Source organism: Onychomys torridus, chromosome 1, assembly GCF_903995425.1.
Source record: "Onychomys torridus chromosome 1, mOncTor1.1, whole genome shotgun sequence".
NCBI lineage: Eukaryota > Metazoa > Chordata > Mammalia > Rodentia > Cricetidae > Onychomys > Onychomys torridus.
In genome coordinates this window covers 78,959,320-78,971,801 of record NC_050443.1, presented here as the reverse complement: position 1 = coordinate 78,971,801, position 12,482 = coordinate 78,959,320, and the positions used below count along the sequence as shown (strand labels likewise).

The window sequence follows — 12,482 nt, the reverse complement described above, 5'->3', positions numbered from 1 at the left end:
ATAAATGGAAGCGGTTTTTTGTTTTGTTTTGTTTTGTTTTAAAACTGAGGATCGAACCCTGGGCCTTAACCGCTCTACCACTGAGCTAAATCCCCAACCCCAGATGGAAGCCCTTTTGCCAAGCTTTAAAGGGAAGACAGTAGTCATTTTTATTTCTTTATCCAGTGTGTTGATTAACGAGAATTCTACCCTCAGGAAGAGCTACCTCCTTCCTAGTTTATTTGTACAACTGTTCATATCAGTTTTGTTTGATTAGGAATTAGAGTCTCACTACCAATCTCTTCTGACCATGTGGCTCTCAGCTTTGGCCGTTAGGGAGCTCCTGTAAAAGAGTCCCTGTCACTTGTGACCTTTCTGCACCGCACAGTGTTCCACACTCAGTCTGTGTTTCCCTGGCTCCACTTCTGGGATTGACTTATTTTACAAGGAGCCTTGTCCATATTGTTAGAAACTGAGGTCTGGGGGCTTGGTGCTTACTGTTGGGAAGATCGAAAACAACTACAAAAACAGATCCCGAATGTCACCTAATGTCTGGTCACTGGTAAAACCACCTCAGTGTCTTTTTAGAACTGATTGGTTCAATCTAGGATCCATACAAGGTTGATGTCATGGCATCATTTAACACATTTTCTACTCCCCCTTTGTGTGTGCGTATGGTGGGGGTGGCTGGAGACTGAACCAGGGTTAGGCAAGCACCCTATCACTGAGCTACACCTCTAACTCTCAGATTGGTTGTTTAGCAACAAGACTTTATATAGGAGCCCACATAATCACCTGTTTGCCTCTATTTGTCTTGCTACACAGTGGGCTCAAATGTTTTTGGCTTGGTGCATCTAACACAAAAATTTTACATTGACCATCATATGGTTCTAGTAGCCACTGAGTTATTGCAAAATGAGAAAATTGTATACTTCCTTTATTGTTGTTGTTATTGTTGTTATTATTATTATTATTATTATTGTTATTTAAGGAGAACATTGAGGCACCTTGAACTACGGTTTGTATGGGAAAGGCTTTATCCTACCTTCTACTTGTATTCTAGCTCGACTCTCACCATAGCAACTTCCTGAAATGGCCAGAGACCTTTTCTCCATATGTCAATATCATCTCACAATATTTTAAAGATTTTTCTTTATTTTATGTGTATAAATGTTTTGTCAGCATGTGTGTATGTGCGCCATATGCATGCCTGGTACTCTCAGAGGTCCAAAGAGTGTCGAATCCTGTCAAACTGCAGCTGAGGATGTTTGTGAGCCACCATGTGGGTGCTGGATCCTGAACCTGGTCCTTTCAATCACTGGGCTATCTCTCTAGCACCATGATCTCAGAATTTTAAATATTTAGTCTACTCCTTTCTAAGTTGTTATTCTTTTTCTGCCCCCCCCCCCCTTTGACACAGGTTCTCAGTATTTAGGCCTAAGTACCCCGGAGCTCATATTTAAACCAAGCTGGTTTAGAACATGTGGAGGTTCCCTAAAGTCTGCTTTTACAGTTGTTATTCCCACATTTGGTAGTAGGGTCCTCATTAAGTGAGCTCTTCTGCTGTGAGCCAGCTCCCCTCTTCCGGCTGCCTTGTTTTTAGGTAAGGCTAGACACCATATGCCTACACTGTACCTCTTCTCCCCGCTCTCTGAAGTCAGCCATTTTTTCTGTGGACTACTGGTTCTTTTAGGAGGAAACAGTTTTATTTTAGCTCAGTGTGGTTAGGTTAGTCTCTCATAGTTTTCCTTTAAAAAGGAAAGAAAAAAAAAAGCTCATCATGTAATTTTGTGTTCTCAAGAAAGCCCGTCCATCCCTTAGAACTGTTAACTCATGACACGTCCCCCAACTCTATACTCACTGCATTTCCCCTGACTCACAGATTCAAATTCAACAGGAGTTAATGTTTTTTCATCCTCCAAGTTAGTATTCCACTTTTCTTTTTATTTCTTTTGCCGAATTCCTTTGTGTTACTTCGTTCTAACACAAGTGACTTTAGATTGTTTCTCACCATGTGACTTCTACTCAGAAGAATCGAGCAAGTTCATATCAAAGAAACAAGACCCTGTATTCCTATGCTGGAGCAAGAGGGGGCAGGCATTTGGGAGAGACACTCTTAAGACAATGGAAATGAAATAAGAGGAACAGTTCCTTAGTGGGCAGGGCCCTGACCCTTGTCATCATCACAGGCAGAGATGGAGTCGGGTCCCTGTGGAATCTGTCCTGTGGTGAAGCTTCATGTCTTACTATAGTTAAACCCACATTTGGGGATGTGATATTAGTATTATAAGGTAAAAGTATCTATAGTATGACTTACTGAGTTCTATAAGCCAAACCCAAGTCCCCCGCCACAGGACAATGCCACGACGCTAAATGTCCTAGTTCTAATGCTCATAAGTAACCACTGTGTGGATTTTGATGCTGATGTACTCCACAACTTCTTTTTGTTTGTTTTCTTTATTTTCCTTTGAGTCTCCTTTTTCTGGTAGCCTTAGTGACCAGACTAAGTCATTTGTGGCTCTCTTTGTCCCTATCACTGGCTGACCCTCTTAGATGCTGCAGTGAGTGTCTCAAGAGGGGCCTCCTCCTCTTTTGATCGGGGGAAGTGGAGGGAGAATGGATTCAGTACTCAGTGATGGATACCTGTATGTAAATGTGTGTAGACAATACATAGTAAATTGTCTACAGTACTGGAGAGTGAACGTAGGATGTTGGACATGCTAGGCAAATGCTCTACCACTGAGCTGGTTTCTCAGCTCTGTTTATACTATCTTGTGATAGGGGCTTCTTGGTAAATTGTTCAGGGTGGCCTTAAACTCATTCTGTAGTCCAGACAGCTGAAATTTACAGTCCTCCAGCTTTAGTCCTCATCAGACTAGCTGACTTCACAAGCCCTGGGCCACCAGGCCCTGATAAATATATACATTTTGGTACTTTTTTGCAAGGGGCGTGTTCACGGCTTTGTGTGCACACACCCTTCCACCTCTTTTTTGTAGTCCGCTCTGAGGCCCGGAACCTTTGCTAGACAATTAGGCTGTCCAGGGAAGTTTTAGGCGGTGATACCTTCCACAGACCAACCGACAGATCAGAGCATAGAGAAGTGAGCAGGGCGGGCGGGCGCTGCGAGGTGAGGGGTGTGGCCAGGCCGGGAAGATTGGCACCCGGCTGCTGCAGGTCACAGTCCTCGGGTGCCAGCTCCCCCGTGCGTCACTTTATCCCCGCGCGGTCTCTGTCTCTTTCCTGCCAGCTCCTGCTCGGCGGTGTCTGGCTCTGTCTCCGCATTCGCGAGTTTCGTCACCGCCTCCCTGTCTCCAACGCCCCAGCCCTGCCGCAGGCCCTCCTCCGAGACCCCACGGGAGACGTTGGAGCCGGTGAGCTGGGGTGGGGGTCTCCCCGAATACGGCCCAGGACGGTGGGGACCTGCGGTCAGGAAGGAATACTGAGTCAGCCTGAATCAGCTAGGACCTCACAGCTAGAGGGTGTTCTGGGCCGTTCTATTTTTGTTTTCTTCCATCTGGAGCCAAACTTAAGCCGTAGTTTAGAATAATGGAAACGAAGCGGGAAGCGAGCCTAGGAAAAAGCCTTCTTACTACGGAGGAAGTTGTGGGCGGCTGCAAAGGTCTCGAGGTGGGATTTTGAAACGAGGTTTGCAACAGAGTGGTCTCGTGTAAGTTTTCCTCCGCAAACAAGCCTTCAAAAGTCGTGCTACACTGTACCCTCTCTCCCCGAGAAAGAGCGCATGGAGGACTTCGTTGGAATGCGAGAGTATGGGACAGCAATTAATACTTAGAATTCTCTGCTAGAGCAAACAGTTCCAAAGCAGACCTGTACGTGACTCTTCTCAGTCCCCAGTTCTCAGCACATAGTTTGGGTGAATCGTTTAAGTGTCAATGCCAGGCCACTGTGTTACCACTGGTATCAATATCATTGATAACTAATGAAAATTAATGACTAATGGTTGAGGTGATGGCAGAACCCAAAGTGAATTGTGAAAAGGTCAACATTCATAATAATTAAAGACATTTATTTGTATAGTGCCTTAAAGTTTTAAAATGCACTCCTGAGTGGTCCTCATAAGTACACATTATTCACTTTTAACAAATGAGAGCTAGCCACGATGCCTTACTCTTGAGGCTGGGGCATGGGAATCACAAGTTCAAGACCAGCCCAGGTGCTAAGAGGAGGAGTTGTTATTGATAGAATAATGCAATGCTTAGAAATGCAGCTTTGTACTGGGAACACCACCACTAATGTGATTTTCTTGTTGTGAAAACATCATCAGTGTATATGCACATCTGTATGGTACAGACTATACAGCATGACTAGGCTGTGTGGAATATGCTGCCAGCTGATGTAGCATGCTGTTTCACAGAAGTTGAGTAATTAGGTATATGTTCCAAGATAATGACAGGAATGGTACAATGAATGTTCAAACCAGTAGTATAGCTTATTGTCATTTCAAGTTTTATGAACTGTGCACAGTTGTGTTACATTTTTCTATGGCAGGCATCACTACGAACACGTGAGTAATAAGTATGTAATACGCCAGGGCTGTGACACTGGTAACTAAGAAGTCTCTCGACAATAAAAATTTTCCAGCACTCTACTCACGTGGAACCTGCAGTATGGTTGGGTCAAGGGAAACACTCTGCACTTCACTAGACCTAAGACCTGGGCCAAGGAAAAACATCGTGATTTGACCCCAGTCCAGAGCTTGAAACTGCACCAGTCCCCGAGTTTGCCCCAGAGTCAGGCTGAAGAATCCAACCAATCCCTGAGCACAGAATCCCACCAATCCCTGAGGTCCCTGAGCCTGCAATGCCTCCAATCCCTGAGCTTGCCCCGGAATCAGACCACAAAATTCCACCAATCCCTAGCCACCCGGTAAAGCTCCCCGCTTCCCCCAAGAAACTCTATATAAGCTCTGTACCCTGTTCAGTTTGCTGCTGTTTCTCACCCAAGGTAGCCTCCCTCCTGGATTCTTCCTTCCCAATAAATCTCTTAACACTTCTCCTGAGCAGAGCAGAGCAGAGCTGTAAACATTCTCCCCTGCTGAGTTGTTACACCTGTAACAGGGAGCAGGGCTATAAGCTGCTATGCTTATAGTGACTTTGTGGTATTCCTTGGTTCCCAACTGCCAGGATCCTTTTCCATCTGAACTGCAATGTTTACAGGACCCCCACACGTATACAGTCCATTATTACATTTTTATGTAGTGCATGACTGCAGTCATACATCAGTTTCAGGATTCAGGAATAATAAATATGTCACCTGTTTGGCATGGTGACACACACCTAGAACCCTAATACTCAGGAGGCTGAGGCTCAAGGATATCAGGTTCAAGGCCAATCTGGGCTACACAGTGAGACATTTTTTTTTAAACGTAATGATTTGTAACTGAAAAATGGTGATATGGTGACTGCCATGTATTGTGCCCTTTTGAGCACTAGGCCTTGTGACAGCTACTTGAGGTCTTCCACCCTTTTTCTGTAGCATTTAGTTCATTTTGGAGTTGAGGATCCCAAAGCAGTAGAGGAGTGTATGCCCAAGAACCCGGAGTGGTCTAAGCCAAATCTTCGGTTAAGCATTACCAGCAGTGTGACTCAGGATGGAGATGGGCTTAGGACGAAGTCCAGTGGTGCATGAAAGGATGGAGCCTGAATGCGGAGCATAGGCGTGCTCCAACAACACGCAGACTTGACGGTCCACACAGTCTTGCTGATGCTGGTTCGAGCCCAAGCCTGGAAGGAAGGGCAGCTTTTCTTCTGACTCTGAGGCCACTCCCCCCTCCCTTCTCCCAATCGTGAGCCACAGTTCTCTCAATTTAGTGATTGATTGATGAGTTATTCGTATGTGTTGCTTGACTCGAAGGGCATAGATGGACTGATGCAATGTAACACTACCCTGTATCTCATTACCCAGAACGCTGCCTAGAGACTGGTCTAAACTCATGATGCCATTCCTGTCAGAAAGTCCACAGTGGATCCCAGTAGGATCGGTACCGCAGTAAGGTGATAAAGCCTGTCAGGATTTGGCTCTGCTGGGCCGTCTAGTTCTAACTCTGCACATAGGTTTTGCGTTCCAGCTCGTCACCGTCACACCTCTACTGAAAGCCTACACAGCTCACTCTTTCCTGGTACCAAAAGGCTTTGCTACCACCCACTCTGCTTCTTACCCCTTCACTTGGCTAACCCAGTCCATACTCTTTATATTCCAGTTCATTTATTCATGCACTCATTTATCCAGCAAATACTTGTCCGGTGCCTATCACAAGCCGTGCTTGGCTCTAGCTGAGAAGATAGAGTCCTGTGTGTAAACAGGGGTGCAATGAAGAAACCACCAAGATGGCTACCTCATGGTTAGGGGGAAGGTTTTTTATTGTGGATAAGAGATGAGACTAGCCAGAGGCATCTGGGGGAAATCTAGCCATGGCTACCTCCTGGTGACAGCGAGAGGAACAAAGAGAAAAGGCAGGGAGAGGAGAAGATAAGCAATCGCCAGGGCTATGGGAGCAGAGATGATAGCAAAAATGGCGGGAAAGTCCTCCCAGTTACCAGTGGTTACGCTGCTGCGGGAGGAGGGCCGGTTAGCTGGAGCAGCCTGGGAACTACTGTGGGGCCTCTGATCTGCTGGAGGATTGTTAATAGAGAACTAGATGCCCTCTCCGGAGATTGGGGTGGGGGGTGGGGGCTATAGGAGAAGATCAGAAAGCAATGGCTCTTACTGGCAAACAGAAACCCACTTTACAAGGTTTCTGAGGAATCTTGAGTGTTTCCCAGGTCAGAGTCCAGCTGAGCTCAGACTACCATCTTGGGGGGCTGGGACCTGACACTGTGGCGCTTTTATTTTGTAGCATGCGTTGTATGTGTATAATAAATGAGACCTCAGGGAGTGCTGAGTCCTGTGGAGAAATAGGCGGAGTACAGGACATGGAGGCGGCAAGGGAGCTGTCAGGTAACGGCTTACCCAGTGGATGATATCTGAACACAGCTGAAGCCGCGGGAGGTGAGGTAGGGGATTGTGTGGCTGTTGAGAAAGCGTGTTCCAGGCAAAGTAGGTCACTGGCTTGGCCAGTTACTACCTTCTCAAAAAGTCCTTTTCTGGGCTTTCATCTGCACTGGTGTGCCTTTTCCGTGTTCCTGCTTGGTCTTGTGTTTTTCTCTAAGATGGCAAGTGCTTCTTGGTGTTCATCAGTGTGCAGATCGGCTGCCCTCCTCACTTGTTCTCAGCTTGAAAACAGGTGGCTTCTCAACACTGCTGTAAAGGCCTGATATATGGAGGCACTCAGAAACGTTTGCTGGATGAATAAAGAGGGGCTCATTGGCCTAGTGCTTTCATTTATTTGTTTACGTAAACTGTTTGTAAGATGGGCCTTGGGTGACAGATCATTTGAAAGAAAGTTAAATCCTATTTTTGTCTGTTTGGTCTGAGTCCCTCCTGGGACCTCAGACAAGTGGGATATCTGGACGCTTTCAAAGAGTTCGGGAGGCTTCCACTCTCCGTGTTATCACAGACCCGCTAGCCTGGCAAATGGCAGATAGACTATCGCAAAGATCCATGTAGCTGAATTTGCAAGAATGTAATCTCCAGAGGGCTGGAAATAAGAGCAAACTCAAAGCCACAATAGTTACCCCTTGAGCTATACTTAGCTGGTCACACATAAAAGTGTGGCTTTTAATACCCTGTCATTGCTGCCCAAGCTGCAGGTCCACCTGCACTAGAGCACCTGGAACTGAGCTCATAACACCAAGAGGCATCCCTTGAGAATCTACCCTTTTCTTGTGTGTGCCCTTCATAGAGTGAACTAGGGGTGAACCTCCTTACTGACACAGATGAGTCAGAAGATTGTCCTGTCTCCTGGTCTTTAGGAGAGGGAGAGAATGTGAGGATTGTTAATTGTGATATTACTCAAATGGGTTAGTCTGTAGTCATCTGAATTACCTGGGAACTCCAAGCCAAGAAATCAACAAGTCTGGAGAACAGATTTGTTGACCGAGGGTGCATATTATTTGTTTGGGCTGCTGAGGCCATGATGTTCTCTTTATATGAAACAGTGGACATTTGAGCATGTCCACAGCTGGGTTATGATCTCGGCAGTGAACTTGTGTGCAGACCCCCATTCAACTGTTTGCTGTCCTTGCAGAAGCCATGGAAGAAGTGTCACCGTGCCCCATCAACAGCACTCTGTTCCAGCAGGAAGACCAGAAAGGGATCACCTACCGGATCCCAGCCCTGCTCTACATCCCTCCCGTCCACACCTTCCTGGCCTTTGCAGAGAAGCGTTCCACAAGCAAAGACGAGGATGCTCTCTACCTGGTGTTCAGGCGAGGGGTGATGAAGAGCTACTCTGTACAGGTGACTCTTCCCAGATAGGGGCCTGGGCCTCAACTTCTCTCCTCAGAGCTGAGTGTACTTCCGGGCCTGTTCTTTTTTCTCCCCACCTTGGCCAGCAAATCTCAGTGTGGGGAGCTGAGGGGAAAATAATAAAAACAGTGGCTTTTCCCAAGTTATTTTGTGCCAGGGATCCACTGGATTTTAAGAGCCAGTCTGTACCCTAGGCACTGCTGTCAGTCATGATTTGCACATGGGGGACCAGGCTCAAAGAGTTTGTCATTTACTCATAGTCATGCATCTCTAATCCAGCAGCAAAACAAACTTGGGCTCCAGCTCCTGAGGCCTCTGAGGTGCATTCAGACCCTATATGGCCTGGTTTTTGTTTTTGTTTTTTTTTTGTTTTAAAGATTTATTTATTTATTTATTATGTACACAGAGGAGGGCACCAGATCTCATTGCAGATGGTTGTGAGCCACCATGTGGTTGCTGGGAATTGAACTCAGGACCTTTGGAAGAGCAGTCAGTGCTCTTAACCCCGGAGCCATCTCTCCAGCCCTTTTTTGGTTTTGGTTTTGTTTTTCCATGCCCTGGTAAAACCACCCAGGGAAGGGAGCACCATTAGTCCAGCTTTCCTTCATCTCCTAACCTGCCTGCTGTTCTACTTCTCACCGCCTGAGCTTCATACTCAGAGTGGGTCCTTTGCTGTGACACAGTGACCATGTGACTCTGCTGAGCCTCGGTCCTTGCTTTGAATGACGCCGGTTCCTGTTTCCTTCTGAGGAGTCTGTATTTTGAGGACTTTCCAGTCCCTGTTTGTTTGTTTGTTTGTTTGTTTGTTTGTTTTTACTGTATGTCATTAGATCTGTAGCTTGCCAGGTCAGACTCTGCAGAGGCCCAGCCCTGTGGTGACAGAGCCCAGAGTTTTAGGTGTTTTACTTGCTCTAGGAGAGGCAGAGATCAAACTCAGGTCATTAAGCTTGGTGCCACGTACCTTCACTCTGAGCGGTCTCACGGACCCCATCTTCTCTTCTCTTCTCTTCTCTTCTCTTCTCTTCTCTTCTCTTCTCTTCTCTTCTCTTCTCTTCCCTTCCCTTCCCTTCCCTTCCCTTCCCTTCCCTTCCCTTCCCTTCCCTTCTCTTTTCTTTTCTTTTCTTTTCTCTTCTTTTCTTTCCTCTTCTCTCCTTTTTTTCTTTCTCTCCCTTTCTCTTCCTTCCTTTCTTTCTTTCCTCCTCCTCTTCTTCTTCCTCCTCTTCCTCCTCTTCCTCCTCCTCCTCCTCCTCTTCCCCCTCCTCTCCCCCTCCTCCTTCCTTTTTTTGGTAAACTTTTATTGGCTGCTATCATATGTACCAGGTATTGGAGATACAAATGCATATAATTTGGGTATTATCCAAAAGGCTCCTAGTCTAGAAGGGGAGAGAGCTACCAAAAATATGCATAGTGTTATATAGCTGCTATAACTTGTTACAAGAGTGAGTTTCAAGGAAGGTTTCCCAAAGGAAGTGACATTGGAGTTGGGTATTGGAGATTGATTTGGAAGTCCAGATGAAGCAAAGAACATTCTTGAGAGAGCACAGCTTTTTTACAATATCTAACATTATCTTTTTTCAGATTTAAAGACACTTTGCAATAGTTGCAGATTTTGTGATTATTTGGGCCTTCAAGATTCTGTCCATTTCTATGTCATAGATTGTTTGCGAAAAGAATTGATCCTTTTAATAAGCTTTGTGTCTTCCTATTAGTAACCCACTCCCACTAACTCCTCTTTCCCTTGACTAGTGGGGACCCCTGCAGCCACTGATGGAAGCCACATTACCTGGTCATCGGACCATGAACCCCTGCCCTGTGTGGGAGCAGAATACTGGCCGTGTGTACCTGTTTTTCATCTGTGTGCGGGACCATGTTACTGAGCGTCGGCAAATTATGTTAGGCAAGAATGCCGCTCGCCTGTGCTTCGTTTGCAGTCAGGACACTGGGCGCTCATGGGGTGAAGTGAAGGACTTGACTGAGGAGGTGATTGGCTCAGAGGTGAAGCACTGGGCCACGTTCGCTGTGGGCCCAGGTCATGGTATCCAGCTGCAGTCAGGGAGGCTGATCATCCCCGCCTATGCCTACTATTTCTCACGCTGGTTCCTCTGCTTTCCCTGTTCAGTCAAGCCCCATTCCCTGATGATCTACAGTGATGACTTAGGAGTCACGTGGCACCATGGCAAGCTCATTGGGCCCCAGGTGACAGGGGAGTGCCAAGTGGCGGAAGTGACTGGGAGGGCAGGTAACCATGTGCTCTACTGCAGTGCCCGGACACCAAACAGATTCCGAGCAGAATCTTTTAGCACTGATTATGGTGACTGCTTTCAGAAACCAACTTTGAACCCACAGCTCCATGAGCCCTGCACTGGCTGCCAAGGCAGCGTAGTGAGCTTCCGGCCCTTGAAGATGCTGTACTCACAAGACCCAAGTGGTAAAGATGCTCCCACTACCCAGAAGCGCCCTCTGCTGGACAGTTCTCTGGAGCTGGAGGAAGTCGTTGGAACACCATCACCCACATGGCTCTTGTACTCACATCCAGCTAGCAAGAGGCGGAGAATTAACCTGGGCATCTACTACAACAGGAACCCCTTGGAGGTGACCTGCTGGTCTCGCCCCTGGATCTTGCACTGTGGGCCCTCTGGCTACTCTGATCTGGCTGTTGTGGAAGAACAGGGCTTATTCGCATGTTTGTTTGAGTGTGGGAAGGAACATGAGTGTGAGCAGATTGCTTTTTGTCTGTTTTCAAGCCGAGAGGTCCTGAGCTGTGAAGACTGCAGCAGGAACTAAAGCCAAAGCAAGACTGATGGGTGAGGACCCAACTTTCCACAGCAGGGAATGGCGGTGGAGATAACAGGTCACTGATGTCTACAGAAAACCCCAAAATGAATATTTTGCTCCTTGTATTTTTTCACTTTCCCCTTTCCAATGAGCCTAGAGAAAATTGTGCCTTATCTTACACAGCAATAAGGCTGCTGAACTGGGAATTTGTGGAACATGATGTGGTTTTGGCCCTGCCACTGGCTTGCTTTAGGACTGTGGATGTGTCCCCTGACTCTCCTGAATGGCATCAGGTCTCCATTTGTAAAATGTGAAGGTTGATTTGTGATTTCTTGTCTTCCCATTAAGAGGAGAGACAAGAAATTATTTCCTGTCCCGCAAACCCTGGATTCTGATCTTGAATGAAAGCCAGAGACTTATCTTTTCAAATGACTCACTGCTAACCTGAGCATGAGGTGACATACAGGTGCTTTAGCCAGAAGAAAGATCTGCATTGTTCAATTTTTAATAAGGAAAATGCCCTTATCCTTCTGATCACGCCCAGAGCTCTGCAAGTTCTCTCTCCTGGGAGAACTGACAGAGAGCAGAACTCTGACGCTTTCCCAGCATTGCTGCTATGTCCAACCACCCCCTCCTCATCCAGAAAACATTTCCCAGGGAGAAAAACGAGAAACCCCTGCCAGCTGCCCTTGATAATGGTGCTTACTGCTCTTGGTGCCATGGCCTCCATTAAAGATGAATCTGAGGGGCCTGAAAGATGGCGTGGTGATTAAGAGCACTGGCTACTATTCTAGAGGACCTGGGTTCTGTTCCCAGCACCCACATGGCAGCTCACGACAGTCTATAACTCCAGTTCTAGAGGATCCAGTCCCCTCCTCTGACCTCTGTAGGCACTGCATGCACATGGAACACACACACACACACACACACACACACACACACACACACACACACACACACACAGTTCTCTTGTTCCTTGGCCCACATCCAGTTTTGGCTCTCCATTGTTTACTAAGGATGGTTACAAGGCAGCCTGGTGTACCAACCTTCAGGTTGAGGTAAAAGGGATGAATGCAGACATACTTCCCTTTACTTTCATGTGAAGCCCCCTGTCAGGGAAGACCTCTCTCTTGGTGGGAAGTACAGAGCAGCCAGGGCCCAAGGGTGACCAGGGCAGGTGACAGCAGGGGGGGGGGGTGGGGAGGTGGTTGGGGAAAGGGAGAGGGTGAAAAGAGAACCCTCTGAGGTAGGAACTCACTGGAGAGCCCAGCTTTCCTCACACTGTACAGATTAGTGTAGGCACAGTGGCTCAATGCTGCGGCTAGAGCTAAAGGATGAAAACAGTTTTGGGAGTTATGTGGGAA

The 12,482-nt window shown here is 47.0% G+C and overlaps 1 protein-coding gene across 1 annotated transcript; it reads left to right on the top strand.

Annotated features, from left to right (window-relative positions):
• The first annotated feature begins 3,048 nt into the window (after positions 1-3,048).
• On the top strand, positions 3,049-11,874 carry Neu3 (neuraminidase 3). The gene is made up of 4 exons (XM_036198578.1): positions 3,049-3,106; positions 3,227-3,350; positions 8,123-8,334; positions 10,090-11,874. Exons 3-4 carry the CDS (start codon positions 8,128-8,130, stop codon positions 11,125-11,127), a joined length of 1,245 nt encoding a protein of 414 aa, XP_036054471.1. The 5' UTR covers positions 3,049-3,106; positions 3,227-3,350; positions 8,123-8,127; the 3' UTR covers positions 11,128-11,874.
• Positions 11,875-12,482: the final 608 nt, after the last annotated feature.

Bases quoted from the DNA above. Each gene is read 5' to 3' on its own strand.
- Neu3 (XM_036198578.1), top strand. From the start codon at position 8,128: ATGGAAGAAGTGTCACCGTGCCCCATCAACAGCACTCTGTTCCAGCAG. The intron at 8,335-10,089 runs GTGACTCTTCCC...TCCCTTGACTAG, and splicing joins TGAAGAGCTACTCTGTACAG to TGGGGACCCCTGCAGCCACT.